Genomic DNA, 23,716 nt, shown 5'->3' with positions numbered 1-23,716 from the left:
CTTCTAAAAAAAACTCCCCTCAGACATTTACCTCCTCTTCATTTTATTTGTTGTCGTCTGTCATCAAATTTTTGTCTGTGAAAGTGAATGTAACCTTTGAACAATACGTATTTAAGAGACCTGCTGATTGAACAGACCAGTTTTGTTTGTAAATATCAAATGATGACTCATATATTGTAATATGAAGAGAATGTTTAAATTTATTAAACAGTAAATATTGAATCCAGTAACCAAAAAGTGAATCATTTAAATGTCATTTCTTTATTTCCATCGAGTATTGGCTCATCTCAGTTGCTGTTTTTCTTGTTTGTTTTCCCAACAGCTCCACCGCAATACCTACAGCCATTTGTTTCTGATAAAAATGTGCCGTCTGAACTAGAATACATGATTATTTCCTTCAAAGAACCACACTTGTATCTTCGACAGTGGAACAATAGTTCTGTCTGTCAGGAGATCCAGTTCTCAGCTCAAGCAGATTGTAAACTTCTAGAGTGCAGAAATGTTACAATGCAAAGCATGGTGAAACCCTTCAGCATCTTTGGACAGATTGCAGTTTCCAGCGATGCAGTAGAAAAGCTACTTGACGGCACCATCATAGTTGATTCTATATTTATAAACTTTGGACAACATGCAGTCCATTCTCTAAACACTGCAATACAAGCTTGGCAACAGGTATGCACATTCTAGAACAGTTTACAGTTTGTCCACATGTGATCTTTTACTAGGCACTCTATGTTATCACTTCTAATAATAATTTAAGCACAAACCAAAGTGTGAGAGAATGAAGAATTTGATGGGCACCATAATATTTGGGACCTTCTCTGCTTTGGCAAAGTGATGCATGTTATTTTTTAAAACGTTGGAGAATATGGTTCTCTACACATGCATCGGAGATCATGCCCACATTTTTGTGACTAATGTACCACATCTGTGTGGAAAGTAACATATTCCCAGAAATTTTTTCCAAGTACTCTGGCTTTAGTTTGCCAATGCTTCAACTTAGCTATGTATCAAATTGTCTAAGCATCTATTGCAGAAATGAAGAACCTGTGTGAGCCTTTCTGATAATAAGCATTCCGTCTTTTCAAAGAAGAAAAGCAGTGAAAGGAAATACGTGAGCACAAGATAGTGTTAGTCTTTCTCCTACTATCATTCTGCCATTTTGAATCACTAAAAAGTACTTGATAGTGGATTTTTTTAACTAGTTAGATGTTTGATGGATTTTTTTTTTTTTTACTTTTATCTCTTGTCAGAAGTTAGTCATATCAAAAAAGGGATGAAGTGTAAAATCTATGCTGAGTGGCATATTTCAAATAGGAAACCTGTCCGTATTCACTAGCATGAAAATAATTTCACAGAATGTTTGGATAATAATATGCTCAGCAATTTAAGAACAAGTCACTTCTGCTTCCCTTACTGATTTTCAGTATAATATTGTATTTCCATAAAATTTGTGTTGCTATTTAAGCTGAGGCATTTACCCACACTTTGTATATGTTACATGCATTTGTGCAGAGTTGGCTCCCCGAGAGAAATGGTCCTTCGTCCTGCACTGACCTCATGTGGGGACAGGAGCAATGAGGGGGAGGGAGGGGGCTTGAGTTCTCTAACTTAAGAATTTTTACGGAAATAAACTTTTCTTTATATGCATGAAGACCTATACAAGACTGAGGAATTAATTACCTAACATGGCACTACAATAGCAAAGGGAAAGAAGATAACACATCTGTTTTATATTTTAAAATTCTTTTTTAAGGGCATTCCATGGTTTTCTTGTTGCAGAGGACATGCGTAAAATAAGAGCTAGTGTGATCTAAATCTTTGCAGCTGGTTCGAATAGCGATGTGAAAAAAACCTCCATGGCTCCAATTTCTGTTTTTTGTCATATTTTGAACAATGCATTTAATAAAAAACAAACCTAGAAAATATAAAAGAGTCACTGATACAGCGTTGAAACCCGGGATGTTTTTGTCCTGGTATCAGGGCCATTATAAGAGGACTCGTGTAGCAACTACTGCAAAATGGCCTTCAGAAATATCAGTTTCCTCCCAGGGTAAAAATATTCTCTTAGACACAGCTATACATATAAATAAAATACATTGCATAAATATTTAAATGTTTTAAACCACATCAGAGTGTGAATGACTGGTTAACACAGTATCTTGAAAGGAATATTCTGAGTTGTTTTTTTTTTTTTTAAATGGAATTGTATATTTGATTAAGTAGAGCCATATGTCACGTAGCATATTGCTGACAGGTACATTCTATGAATAGTTGGTTCTGATTTATACAGGGATTTGGCAATGTTAACATGAGCCACAAGAGGATATACTTCTGTAATTGTTGCTGTAATTTTCTTGTTTCCTCCCATGTCAAGGGTACTTGCCACCAAGTTTTAATGTGGTAGGCATCTAACCCTGTGTATTCTAAATTAAATACAAGAATGTACTACTTTGAAATTATAGGACATTTGACATTGAAATGGGCTTATGAAGGGTTATGAAGTTCATTGTTTCTAAAATATTCTGAATGTGGTTTATCCCCTTTAGAGGAGAAGCTTAGTTTCCCAAGCTTGGATTTTATTGTGTATATAATGCTCATATACAGTATAATTGTTGCCAACGATAAATAGGAATTTAATAAGCAGGATAAGTAATTTGGGTTCTCCACATACCTTTTATCGTATTCATATCCAAGACAAGTCATTTGTATCCAGTGTAGATGGACCAGACAGATGAAGCATGAAACAATTTGTCCTTTCACCTTTAGGTCACAAGTTCAAGATTAACAGAAGCCTTCATCAGTGTCTGATTTCTCTGGCTGGAGATTTTTTTCTTTCTGTAAATGATTAATATTTTGTGAAACCAGATTAAGGGCCCGAAATGCTACTTGCAGTTTACTTTTTATTTTTACGTAATATTCCCACGTTTGGACAAAATACATTTGAAGCGCGTCTTATTTAAAAATCAAGGTTATACTCATGTGTCTTATACCAAAACAGATATCTCTGTTTAGTTACAAATGCCTTTGCAACACTCCAGCACAAATTTTAAATGTGAACAAGCCATCATTTAATTATAAATCTGAGTGAGCTTTCTGAAGTTTAGCCTGTATGATGTCATATAAAATGTGTACAATCTTTTTTATAATATACCAGAATTTAAAACATTCCAATAAATGCTTAAACTTGCAGTTATAGTGAACTCCATAGATGAAGGAGCAGTGGAGAAACAGTTCCCTAAGGACTTTGAGTATTCTTTAGAAAAATGTAAACAACCCTCTTGTGTTCTTTCATTTACATTTTTTCCTAAAACCCTCATCATTTATTAAAGGTCAGTTTGTAGAAATGAGGAAAGTAATATGATTTTATTTTCCACTCAAACCCCATCGGGTAACTTAACCTCTGTGTTACCAGCAGAGTGATCCCAATTCATTATGAGAACTGAATTTCAATCACAGGATGTCTATGTCAGTGGGAGTTTAGAATCATATCTCATGTTTGGCCTCTTGGACCTAAAGGAGAGAAAAATGCTTACAAGGAGAGCAGTTTGTGTTGATTATATAAAGCTAACTGGAAAAATCATCACAACTGATTATATACTATGAATCCAGTTTGATTAAAGGTTTAGCAGCCTTTAAACATGTAAAGTAGGATTAGATAGGACTAACTAGAACAGGAACAGGCAGGACACTCAGAAGAGAAAAATTCCTAGAAAATTCACCAAAATATAATAGCAGCTATCTCTGAGTGTAAAATCAGAACCTTTTACATTACAATATAGAATCTATATTTTCTAATCTGTATTTTCTAATTTTTCTACTGTGAACATTTATTACATTTGCAATTTTAAAAATTAAACTTACGTATTTGTTTCATAAGTGTTTATTGAGTACTTATGTGTCAGGCATCATGCTGAGCACTGGAGGTAAAGTTATAAATAACACAAACCTGGTTTCAGCCCTTAAGCAGCATGGAATCTAATAATAGAGACAATATTGAACCCATAATCATACAGATGATTACCCAGTCCCAGCAGAGATAAGTGCTATGAAGGTGAAATGCAGGGTATGGTGTGAGCATAAAAGAGGGGGACGTAACCTGGTCTGGAGAGGGTCTCAGAAGACTGTTGTGGTGAGGAACCTGGAGGCTGAGTAGAAAGAAGTTAGTCAGGCAGGGAGGAAGAGAGGTGTAAGCAGAGGAGAGGACAGGCACCGAGGCAGGAAGGAGTTGAACGCGTTGGGTGAATAGGAAGGGGCCAGTATAGCATGGGAGAAACTGAAGAGGGCTGGCAGAACTGCAGTGTGGTGAGCGATGGACAGAGGCTCCGTGTGCACCGGCCCGGACAGCTGGGACCCACTGGCAGTGAGGGTCTGAGCTCATAGCTCACGCTTAGAAGCCACAGCAGAGAGTATTACAGCAGACAGTTGTGGCTATAATTGCTTTGCTCTTACTTAGCCAGGCTCTTTCTGGGATTAGTGTGGCTGTCCAGCAAGGTTCCTCCCTGAGAATGAAGAGGTTTGAGGAGAATAGTTGGACGACAGAACGAGGGCTTAGCAGGGTCTGGAAGAAGGAAGTATTCAGGGCCTCTTCACCAACTGCAGCCATAGAGCACTGCCCATCCACTTTGGGGGGCCTTCTGGATGACTTGGAATGAATTCTACCTCCCAAGATAACTGTTCTGGATGACGTTTGAGGTTGGGTCTTGGTCCAGGCTGGATTCAGGTGCACTTAACCATAGGCTTCTTGGCCGCAGGCCTCATAATCACGTAAATCACTATGCTCATTATGATGTATCCCCTTTTATTCTCCGCTGAGTAAAATGGCAAAGGATGGAATGTGGCATTGTGGCTTTATTTACATCCCCAGCCCTGAAATAGAGGCCAACTGGAGAAGCATCAGTTACATATGACCTCCCATTGTCTGCAAATTGACTGACTAATTAAGATTTTTTTCTTGCATTCTCAAGTTAGTCATTTATTTAGCTATTCTTTTCATTTACCAAAAGTATGTTTATTGTTTATTAAGCCATAATCTAACCACAGTGATGAGAGTAAGAACAGAAATGCTCTTTCACTTTGCCAGTGTTTTGATATAACAGCAACCAATGGAGACGCCACTAAGTTAGAAGGAGTATCAACACTGGACCATGTTACTAATTTGTTGAGCCTTAGCAGATTAATGGAAGTACATTAGCTGATTGAAGACCGTTAGCTGAAACAGACACTAACAACTGTTTTTCAAGTAACATTATTTCTCTTGAAAACTACAACCCAGCTTACCCTGACTCTGGAGTTGATCTGTTTTGTGTGTTCAGCCTTTTAACAATAGAGGGAAAGTTGTGGTTTTATTTACATCTCTCCCTGAGCAGATTTACACATACACACACATCCACCCTCCCCCTTCAGCGATCTGGGGATGTATTACCTAAAAGGTCCTTACTTTCTGTAGGGTACAAACTGTGGCTTTGTAATTGATCTTGATTGTTGAGTTTAGAAGGCCAGGAACATGATAATTCTAGCCTCCAGTACTCTGCTCAGAACGTGCACTACCCAGTACAGCATTCTTTGTAGCATGTTAATTCATTTTAAAATGTTAAAAGTTTGAGGGATCTCTTTGTTTTTTCTTCTGTGTCTATGATTTATTTTGCAGGAGTATAAATCAAAACATATTTTTGGAACATTTAAGATCTTTTAGGTATTTTTTGTGCTTATGCTAGAAGTATAGAATATTTTGTATACCAGAGCTAATGACAGCAGATCTTTTACTGTTTCTGTATTGTAACAATCGCCACTGGGCAGACAACTGCCAAACATCTTGCAATTAATCTGATGCACGTTGGCTTTCGGATTCTTTTTCTTTCAGAACAAATGCCCTGAGGTAGAGGAGTTGGTCTTCAGCCATTTTGTGATCTGTAATGACACACAGGAGACACTGCGGTTTGGCCAGGTGGATACTGACGAAAATATTCTGCTGGCGAGTCTCCATAGTCACCAGTACAGCTGGCGCTCTCACAAATCCCCACAGGTATTTCAGAAACAGCTTTACAAACACAGCAATTGTTCAGGTTGGGGATTCATTTATTCTGTATTTGTGTGCCTGTGTCCAGTAATTTCCCTTTTTCAGTCGCCTAAGAAATCACACCATGTAGCTACATCTGACAGAATCACAGAAATGTTTGAGATGGGAGCACAGTGCTCCCATGCTCACCTTTCTCCTGTTTAGCATGGGTGCTGTTGAGGCAGCATGGTGTGGTGATTACGAAACTGAACTCGAGAGCCAGAGTACGTAGGTTTGGAGCCTGGCTCTGTGTAACCTTGCTTTACTTCCCGTGCTTCAGTTTTCTCATATGTAAAATGGGGGTGATAATAACAGTACCTGTTTCGTAGTGTTGTGAGGACTAAATAATAAATAAGTTAGTATGTATAAGGCACTAGAACAGTGCTTGATAAACTGTAAGCATTATGTGTTGGTATTATTATTCATTGTTTGTTCAGAGTTTTACTGTGTGCTAGGCATGTACTAGGCACTAGGGGTTGAAAGATAGTCCTTACCCTACAAGGACAGCTCATGATCTGTGACAAAGTGAACACAGTGACAAAATATACCCAAGGGAGCACTGAGAAAAGACATACCAAAGGATGTCTGTTTTTCAAGTAGTATAATTCCATTTTCCTGTCATTTTAGATGGGAATAATTAGAGGGATGTGCCCTAAAGGGATAATATGAGGAAGAATTAAGTACAAAGATGTGGTCTTAAATAAGTAAAAGAAATCTTAGGAAGTACTCTCAAGAATAATGTATTTCTAAAACTCTGGGTAATAAGGAAACTACTGTCTGCTTGTGATTAAAAGAAAATCATTAGATTAGAGAACAAGTTTTCCCATCTGGGACCAGCTTCTATAGACCAGCTTCAGAATATATTATACCCTCAGGCTCCCTCTTGCTTTTTTTTTTTCCTTCCAGTAGCTAGATTCTGATTTCTTACTGGCCACACTATTAGTATAAAATTTGGAAGAGTAGATACAGTGCAAATCTTCTTATTTAAGTATATTTATTTAATTCTAGTTCATTTGACAGGATATTAAAACTACAGAAATTATTCTTAATAAAAGTTCTTACAAATATTTTTCATGTGATACGGTATTGCACTCATATTTTTTTAGAATGAATGACATGCCCTTATTTTCATATTTGCCTCTTGAGAAATTTCCATGTTAAAGAGTTGTTAAGTGTTTGGTTGTTTGCCTATTATAACATAGCTAAAGGGCAGTTTGTTCAAAATTAAGTTTCTTTCTGTTGTTTTTTTCTTGTTAATAGCAAAAGTGAGAATATACACATATCTAGAACAATTTTAAAATGACCACTTATAATTCCAACCACTCAGAGACAGTCCAAGTCAATACTTGAATAGCCTTGTAGATTTTTGAAAGGTCTCCATGGTAATTGCATTCCCAGCAATGAACTAGTAGCAGCAGAAATGAAGCCTCTGAGAAGCTGCAGTGATGGGTAATCGTACACTGACTGTACCTGTCCCATTCACACACAACAAGCTACCAGCTTAGCCAGTAGGATGCAAAGCAGAGAAAGCTTACTTCCCCTCACAGTCATTTAAGTTGCATAGACTACCATGGCCCTCAGTGACCCTCAAGACTCCCTGGATATTGGAGCCAGGATGGGAAGGGTGAGCCTAAGAGCAGCTGTCTCGGGTGTGGAGGAGCAGCAGTTTTCATGTTACAGACACATGACGTACAGTGTCTGGGTGGAAGGATATCGACAGGAAAAAAGAACGACCCCTGCCAGCACTACACTTTCATATTAACACTCCTTTGCACTTTTTAAAGGTTTTTTTTAAAGGTTGTTTGTTTGTTTGTTTACTAGTTTTGGTTTCACAGTATCCCTGTGTGGTTTGTGTTATTTGTTAATGCATATTGTATAGACAAGGAGACAAATAGAAATATTGAGCTAAGATAGTGGTAGAATTAAAATCCCATATGTTTTGATTCTCAATAAAGTGTTATTTTCACACTGTTGTCAAATTCTGCTAGGTTTTGGCAGCATGATTTGTCTGTTAGAATAGCCAAGCTGTGAGGTTTTAAGAGAAGGGCTGAGAAATCACTAGTATAATACTCCACATTTAAAGCTAGACTAATAGGGGATTCTTAGTCCAAGTACAAACCCTGGCAAAGCCTTAACTGTATTTCCAAAAAGAATAAGGACCTTTCAATGACAAACTGGAGACATAAGAAAGGTATCTATTAAACTTGTTTTTCTTTTTAATTTGTAACTGCATCCTCTGGATACAAATTTTAAGATGAGCTGTAGTCATTATAATCTTAGGCTAAACTCAGATCAGATTTGTAAAAAACAGTGTCTCTTCGCTATGGCTATGTATGCTGAAGGAAGTGTTTTAGGGCCCTCTGAAGCCAGAGGTCTGAATGGGCCCAGAGGGTCTGCGTGGAATTCCTTACCCCCACAGTCACAGATTCTGCTGTTGTTCTAATGAGGGGTTACATCTGAGGATCAGAAAAACTAGCCACTTAGCTTCAAACTGCACCTGGCGGTAGTCATAGACTCACAAGTGAGCAAACTGTTCCTTTTTCCAGACTCCAAGTCATATCCTGCATTGCCCAGCAGGCTTGGTTTTAGGAACATTTGTGTCTGCATGTTATGCTACCTTGGGTGTTAGTCAATTCATAGTCTCAGGGAGGATTTCTAAAGTTCATAGAATTTAAGTCCATTAAACAATGCAGCTTATATTGCGGAGATCAAGAAAGTGGCAATGACACCTGGAAAGGTTTCCAAGAGGTCAACATATCTTAGAGCCACACAGGATGTTGCTAACAACAGCAAGTCCCAACAGGATGGGAAGAAACATGGACACAAACAATTCCAGAATCCAAAGCTGTAAAACCTTTTAGAAATGAAAAGTTATAAACTCTCCTTATAGTTTCTAACACATGCTCTGAGGCAGAATCACTTAAAATGTTGGATATCCCACAACAGTTGCTTGCCTAAACAAACAAAGGAAGAACAAAACTATTTCCTAGGGAATAATTGAACATATTCAGCTGCAGAGTCATTTATGCCACCACAAAGGGCCCTTAAATATCCCAACTCAGTAGACTTCAGATCAGGTTGGATGAGACCAGTGACCAGCAAGGGATTGGTCTTCAGAGAAGTGCTTCACATTATATAAAGTGAACGTAAGAACTGGAAATGTGAGTTTGTGGAATCTTTCCCCAGAATGTGGGCAGTATGTGCAGCTCACAGTGAAGGGAAGCTTTGTTTAATTTAGCCAAACCGGACATAGAGACACTTCCATCAACTCGTAGGATTTGCGTATAGGCTGCTCAAGTTAACTTCCTCTTCTGCTTAATAAAGAGCACTGTTGGCTAATCAACTGCTTGGAACAGGAATGCCTCTACCTTGTATGTAAGGAATTACATTTGCTATTACCCCCAAAACCCCCAGTGCACAATTTATAGATTATGCATGTTTTTAGAATTACAGAATTACAGATATCAGTGACTTAATAATCAAATCATCAAGCAAGATAAAAATAGGCTCTAGACAGAACTGTAGAAAATAGTAAAATATGGCTCCAAAATGGATATAATAGAAAGTTTCATAAGCTAGTGAAAAATGGCAGATATTTAAAAATGCAAACTAACAAGATAAGAATTAATTAAAAGGTAAGAATTAATTTTGAGAGCAGCAGAGCATCTGGGAAATAGTCATTAAAGTAATCAGATTTAATGAAGAAAATATAAGTCATACATTACATTAGTCAGAGCTTGGCAAGCTTTTTCTGTGTAGTGCCAGATAGTAAACATTTTAGGCTTTCGGGCCTTTACAGTCTGTTGCAGCTACTCAACCCTGCACGAAAGCAGCCCTAACGAATGAGCATGGTTGTGTTACAATAAAACTTTATTTATAGACAATGAAATTTGAATTTTAATAATTTTCACACATCACAAAAGATTGTTTTGCTTTTTTTCAACCATTTAAAAATGTAAAAACTATTCTTAGCTCAAAGGCTATTCAAAAATAGGCAGTGCACCAAATTCGGCCCAGAAGCCATAGTTTGGCAATCCCTGCTTATTAAGACCTCTCATTTGACAAAACTCAATAGACTGAAGGTTTGATGTTTAATTGTTTTCACTCTGATGTAAATGATAGTCCTATCACTTGAAAACTTGGTAAAATGTTTCAGAAATTAAGAAATAACAGATAATAGTTTATGTATAATACATGTATAATCAACCTGTATTCACTACATAACATTACATCGCAGTAAAATATTTTTATTATACTCATTTTGGGACTGCAGAGACAAAAGAATTTCTCCAGTTCTCATTTTGGATGTAAAAATACTTAAAAGTGATAGTATTTACGTATCATAAGGTAATTTCAGCCAGCTGTCAATTTCATTAACTAGACTGTAATTCTTATACAGTTACCACTCTTTCCCAATTCATTTATATAATGTGTGTGGATACATGTATCTAGACAAAGAGCACGTTTCTTGTTGCCACAGTCGCAATTTAGAAAATTTAAAGGCAGACTTAGGGAGGGAAGGAAATATCCTGTGTTGGTAAAAGTGTTCAAACTGATAATTTTTTTTCAGGTGTTTGCCTTTGCTATTATTTGGCACATGGCATGCATGTTAAAGTTTGTTTAGAAAGGGCAAGTGAGAAGACACTCTTAAACAATGAAGATGAAATGGAATTGATACTTCCTTTCTAGAAAGCAATTTGGTAAGAAGTATCAAAGCTAGTAAAATAGTCATAGCTTTTGAGCCAGTAAATCACCTACTAGTAATCTACTCTCAGGAAATGATTCAAATTAAAACTAAGGTTTATACATAAAAATGTTTATCACAATTTTATTTATAGTATCAAAAAATTAAAAACCAAAATGTTCACTTTTAAGGAAAGTTAAATAAAATCTGGCATATCTATTAGATGAACTATTACGGGAGCTTTAAAGTTTTATATAGAAAGGAAAAAGCGCTACCATATCATATCAGTCAGAAAAGCAGAATAAAAATTCTCTGTATACAGCACAATCTTAACACTAGAAGGACAAAGGCATAGAAAAATATGGAAGGAGACATGAAAATGTTACCAATGATTGCCTCTGAGTGGTGGCTTAAGGTGGTATTTTTCCACTTCATTACATTTGTATATACTTCTCAACTGTTTAAAATAAGGAATATGGATTATTAAATCAGAGAGAAGTTAAGTTAAAAACCCTGAAAAAACGGATAAACAGACAATGCAGTGGCAAGTATAATGATATATTAAGAATGATTATCTTTGTTTCTTCTCATATAAACTATTACAATAGGTTTTTTCAATTAATCTCTTAGGTACATCTTTACCCCTCTCCTGTCTTGCAGACTACTTCTCAAGTAATTTTTCTAAATAGTATTTTGATTATTATGCTTTCCTGTCCAAAAATCTTCACAGCCTCCTCCATCATTTATTAAATATTTCCAAATTATCTGGCATCCAAGGCCTGACTCAGTCTACTCACAAGCCCTACTGTCTGCCATTATTTCTTTCTAGCTGCTTATTTAGTCTCCCTTTCTCCCATTCACTTTTTTTTTTCTTTTAGCCTCCTTCAGTATTTCTTTTTTTTTTTTTAATTTTATTTTATTAAATTTACTGGGGTGACAATTGTTAGTAAAATTACATAGATTTCAGGTGTACAATTCTGTATTACATCATCTATAAATCCCATTGTGTGTTCATCACCCAGAGTCAGTTCTCCTTCCATCACCATATATTCGATCTCCCTTACCCTCATCTCCCACCCCCCACCCCCCACCCCCCTTACCCTCTGGCAACGACTAAACTATTATCTGTGTCTATAAGTTTCTGTTTCTCATTTGTTTGTCTTGTTCTTTTGTTGTTTTTGGTTTATATACCACATATCAGTGAAATCACATGGTTCTCTGCTTTTTCTGTCTGACTTATTTCGCTCAGCATTACTCTCTCAAGATCCATCCATGTTGTCACAAATGTTCCTATATCATCTTTTCTTACCGCCGAATAGTATTCCATTGTGTATATATACCACAACTTCTTTATCCATTCATCTATCGAAGAACATTTTGGTTGTTTCCATGTCTTGGCCACCGTAAACAAAGCTGCAATGAACATTGGAGCACACGTGTCTTTATCTCTAAATGTTTTCAGATTTTTTGGGTAGATACCCAGGAGAGGGATTGCTGGGTCATATGGCAATTCTATTCGTAATTTTTTGAGGAACCTCCACACCGCCTTCCATAACGGCTGCACCTGTCTGCATTCCCACCAACAGTGTATGAGGGTTCCTTTTTCTCCACAGCCTCTCCAACATTTGTTATTATTTGTCTTGTTGATGACAGCCATTCTGACTGGGGTGAGGTGATATCTCATTGTGGTTTTGATTTGCATTTCTCTGATTATTAGTGATGTTGAGCATTTTTTCATATGTCTATTTGCCATTTGTATGTCCTCTTTGGAGAAATGTCTCTTCAAGTCCTCTGCCCATTTTTCAATTGGGTTGTTTGTTTTTTTGTTGTTGAGTTGCATGAGTTCCTTGTATATTCTGGATACTAGCCCCTTATCGGAGGCACTGTTTGCAAAAATCTTCTCCCATTCAGTTGGTGGCCTCTTTATTTTGTCAATGTTTTCTTTTGCTGTGCAGAAGCTTTTAAGTTTCATATAGTCCCATTCATTTATTTTAGCTTTTACTTCCATTGCCTTTGGAGTCAAGTTCATGAAATGCTCTTTGAACCCAAGGTCCATAAGTTTAGTACCTATGTTTACTTCTATGCAGTTAAGACCGTCTGTATCCAAATGCAATCGATTTTACTTCCTGATTCTCTTGCTTTTCTTCCCTATTTCTTAGTGTTTTAATTCAGTCACCCATCATTTTTATCTGTCTTGAACTACTGCAATACTATTCTGATACTAATCATGTCTATAATAGTTTGTTTACTCTTCTGACAACTCCATTCACTTTTAAATATGTACTTTCTTCTAAGAAACATATTGTCTAATGAGGGTGTCAGAAGAGTAAACAAACTATTATAGACATGATTAGTATCAGAATAGTATTGCAGTAGTTCAAGACAGATAAAAATGATGGGTGACTGAATTAAAACACTAAGAAATAGGGAAGAAAAGCAAGAGAATCAGGAAGTAAAATCGATTGCATTTGGATACAGACGGTCTTAATAGGAGCTCAAAGAAAGTGTTTTCAATTCTAACATGAGGATGGTAATCTGGCGAGGCTTCCTAGCGGAAGGAATATTTGTACTGAATTTTAATGTGTAAATATAGTATTGTACATCAACTGTATGTCAATTGAAAAAGAAAATTTTTAATTAAAAAAAAAGAGGCCAATGAAGTGAGTATGGCAGTGGTGTTCTAGATAAAGGAACTAACGTCTGTGAAAGCCACAGAGGCATGAAACAACACGGCCTGGTAAGACAACTTGACTAATTTGGCTACAGTGTAGAGTACACATGTGGAACTGCAAGAGGGGAAAGCAGATGAAAGCCGTGAGAGCACTTGTACACTGTGGTAAGCAGTTTTAATGCTTTCTGGAGGCTGTGGTAGCACAAAAGCAGGAAAAACTACATACCTGGAGAGGTCCAAGTTGGCCTTCCACAGAGGCTGGGGTTGAAGGCTGAGAAGTTGTCCCAGTGGACAATAGTGGAGGAAACACACAAGACAGAACCAAGGGGATACATAAACGCACACATGCATGCTGAGCATGTCATGTTCAAGGGAATTCAGGTTTTGTTCAGAATAACTCAGGCATAGAAACTGCATGCCATGCTAAAGTGACATGTGCTAATAAACTGGCTCTTACAGTGGTGGTGGTGGGGAAGCCCTAACTTGGAGGGTTGGCTAATTAGCATGATGTAAATACTCCCACCATAACTGATTTCAAGCTGCCAATGATTTAACAATCAACTTGCAAAATTCCTGAATATTTATAATTTTTTTAATCAAACTTTATTGGGTGACAATTGTCAGTGAAGTTACATAGGTTTCAGTGTACAATTCTTTTTAACAAACAAGTTGAGCCAGTTCTAGCACACCACTGTTTGGAAGAGTTTGTTCCAAAGAGCCTGGCAGTTCATTTTGGGGAGTCATACCTGTATGTGATGGGCAGCTTTCAACTACTGAAGGGTTTTAAGTAGAGGAGTCATAGGATCACAGTTGCATTTTGGAAAGATTCTTATCGTGTAGTTTAAAAGAGTCTACAAGAGACTGAAAACACAAGCGGAGAGTAGTGTGGACACTGCTGCGTAGTCCAGGGAGAGGGAGAGACAATGGTAACTGAGCCAAGACAGAGTAGGAGCCATAGGGTGGTGTAAATGCCTAACAAACTGATCTTTCTGTGAATAATAGCTATGAATTCTAAGCAAAACACAAAACAACTACCTGAGGCCTCGGAAAACTGAACAAAGGCAGGCAGACTTTGGAGGGGAATCAAAACTTGGAGCATGTAATCTGCATAGTGTGAATTCCCCATTTTTTTGTGGCTTTGCCCTGAGGGCAACTGCAGTTGTGTCAGTGCAGGGGTGGCCCGTCATCTTTCTGACCCAAGGTACCAGAGGGAAGAGCCCAGGCAACCAAGATTGCTAGAGAGTAAGGAGAAAACCTTGAAAAAGGGAAAGCCAGAAAGTAGGAAAATTATATGTTTAAATTTGGCCCAACTACTGACCTCTGAACCATATGTACATCGAGCAAACTGAGAACAGCTTGTACCCAAGACTTAAAGAACTGAACTAATCTGAGCTGCCACTCACCCAGGTGTGAGAGTTTTCATTTTGAGTCTAAACAAATTAATTACCGTGTTTCCCCGAAAATAAGACCTAGCCGTACAATCAGCTCTAATGGGTCTTTTGGAGCAAAGATTAACAAAAGACCTGGTCTTATTTTACTCTAATATAAAATGGGGTCTTACATAATATAAGATCGGGTCTTAATTTTTGCTCCAAGAGATGCATTAGAGCTGATTGTCTGGCTAGGTCTTATTTTCGGGAAAACACAGTACCTATTAAATCAAAACCATTAACACGCTTTGGGGCAATTATAAGAGAACCCAGAGTCTCCATTCACAGTGTCCACAATATAACCCAAAATTACATGACAGATTTCAAGACTCTCAGGAAAAAAAAAAAAGTTTACTCGATTTCAAAGGAAAGGTAATTAACAGATGCCTACCCCTAGATGACCCAGAGGTTGGAATTATCAAATATTATGTATACTTTATTGCAACTATTGCAAAGGTAAAGGGATTTTACAGATACAGTTAAAGTCCCAAAACAGCTGATTTTTTAGTTAATCAAAAAAGAGATAATTCTGAGTGGGACTAATTTAATCAAGTAAAAGCCCTAAAAGAGGGACTAGCCTCTTTGTGAGGAGAGAGAGACGCCTACACTCCCGCTGGCCTTGAAGAAGCAAATCGCCTTGTTGTGACTGCCCATGAAGAGGGCCATGGGCAGGGCATAGTGGGAAGCCTGCAGGACCCAGAGCTGCTGCCAGTGCTGGTCATTAAGAAGTCAGGACCCTAATCAGAGATCCACAAGGGAATAAATTCTACAACAACGTGAGCGAGCCTGGAAGTGGATTCTTCCCAAGTCGAGGCTTGTGATTTTATTTTCTACCCTGAGCAGATGTCTCAACTAAACTATGCTTGGACTCCTGACCCACAGATGCTATAACTGTATGTTGTTTTAAGCTGCTAAATTGTGGGTAATTTGTTACTCAGCAATAGAAATACAATACAACATGTCAGAAGAAAAAAGTTAGTAAATGTGAAGATTGATCAATAGAAATTATCCAATCCAAAGGAGAGAAAAAAAGATTCAAACAGAATGAATAGAATTTCAGGGACCTGTGGGACAATTTTAAAAGGTCTAATATATGAGCAATTACAATCCAAAAATGAGAGGAGAGAGAGAAAATGGGGCCAAAAAAAATTAAAAATATAATCCCAGAAAACTTCTCAAATTTTATGAAAAGTAGAAATTTATAAACCCAAGATGCTCTGAAAACCCCAAACAGGCATTTCAAAGAAATTCACACCCAGGCACATCATAATGAAACTACTAAAAACCAAAGATAAAGAGAAAACCTTGAAAGCAGCCAGAGGAAAACTATAGGGGAAACAATTCAAAAAACTATGAACTTCTCTTTAGGTATAATCCTGGAAGCTAGAAGACAGTGAAACAAAATCTTTAAAGTGCTGAAAGTTTGGATTGGGAGAGATGTTTTTGGAAGATATTTGGGAGGTTATAACACCAAGATTTGGTTATTGATCATGGAAGAGAAGGGCCTAGTTTGACTGTGAGGTTTGGGGACAAGTTGGGAGTTGGTAGTGTTGCCATTGGGCAAGACAGTGAACTAAGTAGGAGAGTATTTTTGAGACAGAATGGGAGCACAACAGCGTGATCCTAAAATTCATTTTGGACACATTGAGTTTTAGGTTACCTTAGGAGAGCAGAAAGGATGATATATTAGAAAAAGCACAAATTTGAAGCCATAAATACTGGGTTTCGCTTCTAAGGTATGTTAGCTGTGTAAGATTGGACAGTTTCTTAATTTCTTGGTGTGTCAGTTTCGTCTTCTGCAAAATTAAGTGAATGTCACATGAGTTAACAATTATATAAAGTGCCTAGTAAAGAACTCAGCTCTCTATAACCAAAGGTTCCTTTCCCTCCTTTTTTCTTTTCCTACCAGACATCCAATGGTCGTGTAGAGTGGGCAAATTAAGTATAAGGGTCAGGAGCTCAAAAAAATAGCCTGGCCTGGAGGTGAAAATTTGGCCTATCATCAGTGCCTGTGTAGCAGTGGATATAGATAAAAATGCCAAGGGGAGAGTACTGAGAGAAGAGGACTTTATTAGTTATCTCTTGCAGTAGAACAACATGCAATGGTGGTACAGGCCTGGGATAACTATGGTAGATACTCCCGTACATAAAAGGATAAAATGAGAGACACATAGGAGTCACTGGTCCATAGAAATTCTGAAATCCAACCAGATAAATGTTGGAAGTTTCTTGATTAGTAATCACTCATACTCCTGCTTAGGAATAGCCATCCTCTTGAGTCATCCATCCTTTTCCATAAAAAGTATCCTTCATTTGCACATCAGAGTTTTCTCAGCCTGTTTTCTACCTATAGAATTTTGAAGGTTCAAAGACCTCTTTACATTTTGTACCATCTTTGTCTCTTTCAGTCTAAATTGGCAGTGTTTCTGCCATTATAATTCCTTTAACAACTTTGTGAGTGTCTTGTTAATCTTACTAAGGTTTACTACTGTAGACAAAATCACACTCTTCGAGATGATGCCTTCTCTGCTTTAGGAGCCTGCTGACACTGCTGAGGGGCATCACCCTTAAGTGTCTTAGGAGCCCTGTGGTTTAAATAGTTCACTGACACACCAATTTAGATCTTTCTGAGATCTTAACAAAGGAGTTTCTGGCTTCATCCCTAGACCCAGCTTTCCTGGCTGTGTCCTAGATTTGATCTTTGTCTGGAAGCCATTTCTTGATTTTTAGCATCCTTTGCCATCTGGAAGACTAGGAATTTTCAAAACTAGCAAGTCCTCACTCCTTGTTATCTAACAGTTCTTACTTCAGTTTATATCACTCCTCTTGGACCTTAAATATAAGCAGCAGATAGAAACCAGGAAGCACTTCAATACTGCCTGGAAATCTCCTTAGCCAGACCATGTAGTTTAATAGACACATTTTCTACTTTCCATGTTACTGGGGGTTATAGTGTTGCTAGACCCTCTGCCACTACATAACAGGATTCCTTTTCCTGAGATTTCCAATAACAGTTTCATAAATTCCTCACTGGAAGCCTCCTCCAAGGCCATCGGTTTCTACTAATATCTTTGAAGCACCTTAGACATTCATCAGCTCTCCTCAAGTCTGTCCAGTTTTTGCCCACTTGCCTGCTCTAAGCCCCTCCCACATTTTAGGATTTTGTTATACCCTGTTTCTCCGAAAATAAGACCTAGCTGGACAATCAGCTCTAATGCATCTTTTGGAGCAAAAATTAATATAAGACCCAGAGATGCATTAGAGCTGATTGTCCGACTAGGTTTATTTTCAGGGAAACACGGTAGTTGCACCCTGCTTGCAGATGACAAAATGTATATTATATACTACTGTTTAACAAATTACTACAAAATTCGAGTAGATGAAACAACAAACATTGATTATCTCGTTCCATTAGCCAGGAATTTCAGGTGAGGTTTAACTAGATGGTTCTAGTTTAGAGTCTGATAAGGCTGTAGTGAAGACATCAGCTGGAGCTGCCATCATCTAAAGGCCTGACTGGGCTGGAGGACCCATTTCCAAAGTGGCTCACTCACATGGCTCTTGACAGGAGGCCTCAGTCCTTGCTACAGGGATCTCTTATGGAGTTACTTCAGTATTCCCATGACATGGCAGTTGGCTTCCCTCCACATCAAGTGATCCAGGATAGAAGAAAACAGAAACCTCAGTGTCTTTTATGACCTAAGTTCAGAAGTAATTCGTCATTTCTGTAACAGACAAGTGGTTACACAGGTTAGCCCTATTCAGTGTTGGAGGGGGCTACGCAAAGACAAAATAACGGGAGGCAAGGATCATTGGGGCTACCTTGGAGGTGGGCTGACATAAGGACTAATAGTTTAGGGGTTAGGCTGGGGAATGGGAACCATTCAGGGGGGATGAGAGGTATGAGGAAAACAAAGACATAGCAGGACAATTAGAACATAATGGTTTTCTACAAACCAAGGAAGGAGACTATCTAGAGGGATAGAATTATCAGTGTTGTCGGATGCCATAGGAGACTCAGTGAGACTAGAACTGAAGAGACCATTGTGTTTGGCAATTAGGAGTTCATTGATGGCTCAAGGAAAGCATTTTCAGTGGCAAGATAAGGATAGACATCAGATTGCAGTGGTTTGAGAAGTGAATGGGAGGTGAGGAAGTGAAGAAAATGAGCATGGACTTATTTTTTTAATCTTGATTGGGTGTTAGCTAGACAAAGCTGCAGGGTCAAGCAAGAATTTTAAATGGGAGAAACTTAGATGCCATATTCATATGAGATAAGAAATAAATAGGAAGGATGGCATGATGTGTTAGAAGGGAAGCAGAGGAAGGAATCCAGATCACAGGTAGAAGGACTGAGCCTAGATGGGAAGAGGTTTATACCAGATATTTGTTGCTGCTTGACAAACCACCCCAAAACTTAGTAGCTTAAAAAAAAAAGTATTACTTCATGAGTCTGTTGGTCAGAAATCTAGGGGCACTCAGGAAGTTCTGCTGGTCTCAGCTGAGCTCACTCATGAGGCTGCAGTCAGCGGGTAGGCCAGCTGGTACATGTTGGTAGTTGGCAGGCTGTTTGGCCAGGGTACTCTCGTCTTGCATATGACCTCTCCAGCAGGCTAGCCCGAGCAAGAGAGCAAGAGCAGAGACTGCAAAGCCCGCTGAGCCTAAGCTCAGAACTTACACAGCATCACTTCTGTCACATTCTATTAGGCAGGGCAAGTCTCAAGTTTAGGCCAGATCCAAAGGATAAGGAACTAGATTTCGGCTTTTGATGAGAGTTGCTGAGAGAATTTGTGGCCATTTAGAACCTACCACAAATGACTCCTTCTATTTTGAGATAGGAGGGAGAGAATAAAGGTTAGTGTGAATGTAGATGAGCTTTTCATAGGTTTTGCTGAAAGTAAAAAGGAAGAAAAAAGAGTAGGAGGCTTTAAAAATGTGATTTTCCACATTATCTAACCCTGTCTCTTGCTCGTAATAGGCATTCGATAATGTTCACTGGATATATAAATGTTGAGATTTCTCATAACATTTCTGACATTTCTCAAGAACACAGATTAAAAGGCTTAATTGTTTTAACATTATGAAAATTATGAAAGTATTCTTTACAACATGTTAGATACTTTTGTGTATACTATGCAGACACACAAAAAGAGGTCCTCTGATCTCAACACGTATGCTTCCATATACTGTCACTGCCACTGGACTCTTAATTAAGAGTAGCTTCTGGTCTCTCTACCTCCATCCCGTTGGCCTCCTGATGGCCTCCAGTGAAACCTATGTTACTAGAGGAGAATGCTACAAGAGCAGATTAGCAGCATACTTCAAATGAGACCAACTTTCAGGTCCACATCCATGTCCAACTCTTCCCACTTTTGTTTAACTATGAAAACTTATTATTTTTTATCATAAACTAGAAGTGCATTGTACAATTACCAAATATTATCAATTTAAAGTTAACATCATTTCAAGTAAATTTGCCACATATTGTCTCTTTCTCTAATCATGGAAACAGATTCCCTGAAGCCTACAGTACGACCCTTATTGTTGTATAGGACGCAGCTCTCTGCAGCTAGCAATTCCATTTAGGGGGGAGAGATTGTTTGCCTCTGCTCCCCAGTGGCAGTAACAAGCTTCTTATTGTTGATGACAGTCAGATAGCTAAAATCAACAGTGAGGTAAATACTTCTCGGGACCATCTGGCAAGGTTTTTAAGCCAAATTATTCTGTAAACACTGATCCCATTTGAGTACCTGGTCCAGTCCCTATCAACTGCATTTTTATTTCAGTTTTAAGCAGTCATTGAAACAGCAAAATAGTAGACTATAGACTCCGTTTCTTCACCTTTCTCTCTTAAAATATTTTTAGTTTCATAAGATTCCAGGACACTTACATTCTCTGGAGAAGCTTATGGTGCCTTGTGAAGTCTCCAGTAGAAGTAAACGGGGCCCTAACAGTTTGGGTCATTAAGTATGTAGGGGATAGAGCATATTTGGAATTTTTTCATTGTCTTTTAGGAAATACATTTACTCTATTTGAATGCGAGGTAGAAGTTTGGGAGTGAGTTTTCTTTATCTTGTATATTTCAGAGTTTCTTTGTAAAAATGATTTGCAATATGACCACTTTAAGACTGGCAAAGTTTATCATAAGAAATGGCAAAGATAGGATTGTAATAGGGCACTGTATCCAGTCACAGAGGAGATTTCGGGAGTGTTCTACAAGCCTGCGTGAAAGGGAATGACTAGGGATTATTTCAGCTGCAAAGCACCCAGAGGATTGAGTGCTGGTGCTTCTAATGGTCTCTATGTCCCTCCTCTGGCAATAAATTTTAGATATTGAAATATAGCTTTGGAGAAAAATGTACTGAAGATTCCTTAAACTTTTTACAAGACACTCAAAGGCTTTTCACAAGCCAGTACTCTGCTAATGTGAATTCTTGATGTCTAAGCATAAAGGTCCTTTACGGAACTAATTTTAAATGTGAATTTTAATACAGAGTGCTTAGAGAAAGGGAATGCAGCTGGACCATTAAAGCATGGTATTTTGCCATTTTTAAGTAATGGGAAATACTGATTAAGAATGTTGTAAAGATTTCAGCATACATAATGTGATTGTCTTTAATCATAACCAATTACCACCACAAGTCTGTGGAACAAAAGCATTAACTCTAATAAAGACAATGGCATACCTTTTATACTGTGGCACGTTTTAATTATTTCCATGCTGAACAGGATATTGAAGAGCTTATTATCTAAAGGTCAGAATAATGCCCAAGACATGGCCAAGCCCAAGGAGTGTCAGATGCATGGAATGCTGGATGACTTCATAGTTATGAAATTATTTCATTTCTCATGATAATTCCAGACTTGCCAAGTTAGTGAATTTTAAGAACTCTGAGAACAGATTTTAAGATAAATGTGAAATAATCCATACTTTTGGAGTCCGGGACTTCCCTTCAGGCATCTGTTCATATTTGACTTGCTTGACTTACACTTGGGGATAAAATGAGTTAGGACAAGGTCTTAGATACGACGTTCTCTTACTGGGAAAGAAAACCAACTTGCACAACTTTGGCTGGCTCATGTTTCTTGTTATACAGGCACTAAGAAGCAGCAGTTGCCATGAAATACTTTATTTAACCTTTATAAAAATGATTTCTTAGTATGGCGAGGCAGTTTAGTTAAACAAAAATAAATAACTAAAAATTTTGGATTTATTTTCTATCCATCTGTTGACTTTTTTTGCTAATTAAAATTTAGGGATAACAACTAAAATTGACTAAATTACCATGATGACTAAAAATAAAGATTGCACAAAACTACATGATCTTTTTTTAGCACACATGTTGCCATGTCTTCTACTTTACGTTAAAATAAATTTTGCTGAATGATTAATGTTACATTTCAGAAATATTTAAAAGAAAGTTTTTATTCAAATTCTGGTTAGGTTTCTCTATTGTTTATATTTGTGTTTAATTAAAATTAATTTTCAAACAAACAAAACCTGATGATTTGGCTTATAAACTCAAAATATTTATCCAAATCTGAATGATTATCAAACAGTATCCCATTTCTTATCTTATTGCCTTCCATTTCTCAACTAACCTAAATTATTCTTCATTATTTCCATCCAACATACTGTTCATTCTTCGACTGAAGAAGTAGGTCCAACCAAGAGCATAACTATTGACTATCACTCTGTTAAGAAAGTGTGTCTACACAGCACCAAACTCTCCTGGCTGATCTTGCAGATCAATTAAGCAATTAAAGTTTTTATTTTAGTTAATGATTTAAAAAGAAAACGTGAATTATATTTTATAGACACCATCTTTTTCTGTGCACACACATATACGTATCAAATTTTTCTGAATTTTCACTTTTCAGCCCTTTGTGATAGTATCAAGGGTGAACAGTCTCAAAGACTGTCACACAATTCTGGACATAAGACACCTATTAGTATCACAGTTCATGTTTTTTCAGTCATGTATCATTTAAATATAGGGAAGCCCACATCCTTTAAAAACATGAAAACAAAGGACATGTAATGTTGAAATAACCTCTTTAAACAAGCCTAGATATCATGTCATACTTTTTTTACTGTATACATTTATATCTGATTTCATGATGGATAGGTTCCAAAAAAAAGTTATGCAAAAAACATTTTTAATATGAGAGAACTTGTTCATTAAATCTTTTTGCAAAAATGTTTGTAGTGTAAATTATTTTTTCCCAATTTAAATCATTTAGATTTAGATCATTTTTAGCAAAGCATACCAATTAAGCATCCCATTGTTTTATAATGTATAAATCAAAATTGCCACTACTATTCACCCTACTCTTGCTTCTTTTTAAATTTATTTTTCCTAAGTCTATGAATTTCAGCCAGAGATTGAACAGACTAATGCCTGAGTAGTGAAAAACCAAAAATGAATTTTTGAATTTAGATTTCTCTTTATAGTCATTTATGAAAAATAAGTATTTTTTTATTTTGAAAAAGATTCAATGACTTGGTTATAGATATGTTGAAACAGTGATTAAGCCTGAATGTTTGCTAGAAATGTGTGACATTTGATATCCTATTTACCCATAGAAATTAAAATGATTTATCATAAACTACATAATGAATGACACAATGCACTGTTTTAAAGTTGTGAAGATATAGATGTAAGATATCAATAACATTATTTCTTTTTTGTATTATGTGTATGTTTTCTTTTATACCTATGCCATTTATCTCATATTTCTTCATCAATTTGTGTTTTTTGCTCTGCATAATTGTAAAAGTTTTCAAGGTTTTTTTCCATAGTGGTAGTTATTCATACTTGTTCTTATTCCATCAGTTGTCCTTGCATTTATTTCTTATCTAATTCTGTTTT

General features: G+C 37.2%; 1 protein-coding gene across 8 annotated transcripts in view; it reads left to right on the top strand.

Moving 5' to 3' along the window:
- Positions 1-23,716, top strand: part of VPS13B (vacuolar protein sorting 13 homolog B) — a 737,914-nt gene that overhangs the window by 641,660 nt on the left and 72,538 nt on the right. For all 8 annotated transcript variants that reach the window (XM_074316465.1, XM_019757646.2, XM_019757649.2 and 5 more), the window contains exons 42-43: positions 323-672; positions 5,864-6,025. In XM_074316465.1, the coding sequence (XP_074172566.1) occupies positions 323-672; positions 5,864-6,025 (512 nt within the window). The remainder of the gene's footprint in view (positions 1-322; positions 673-5,863; positions 6,026-23,716) is intronic.

The sequence above is a fragment of the Rhinolophus sinicus genome, linkage group LG12 (assembly GCF_036562045.2).
Source record: "Rhinolophus sinicus isolate RSC01 linkage group LG12, ASM3656204v1, whole genome shotgun sequence".
NCBI lineage: Eukaryota > Metazoa > Chordata > Mammalia > Chiroptera > Rhinolophidae > Rhinolophus > Rhinolophus sinicus.
This window is presented reverse-complemented; position numbering and strand designations above follow the sequence as displayed.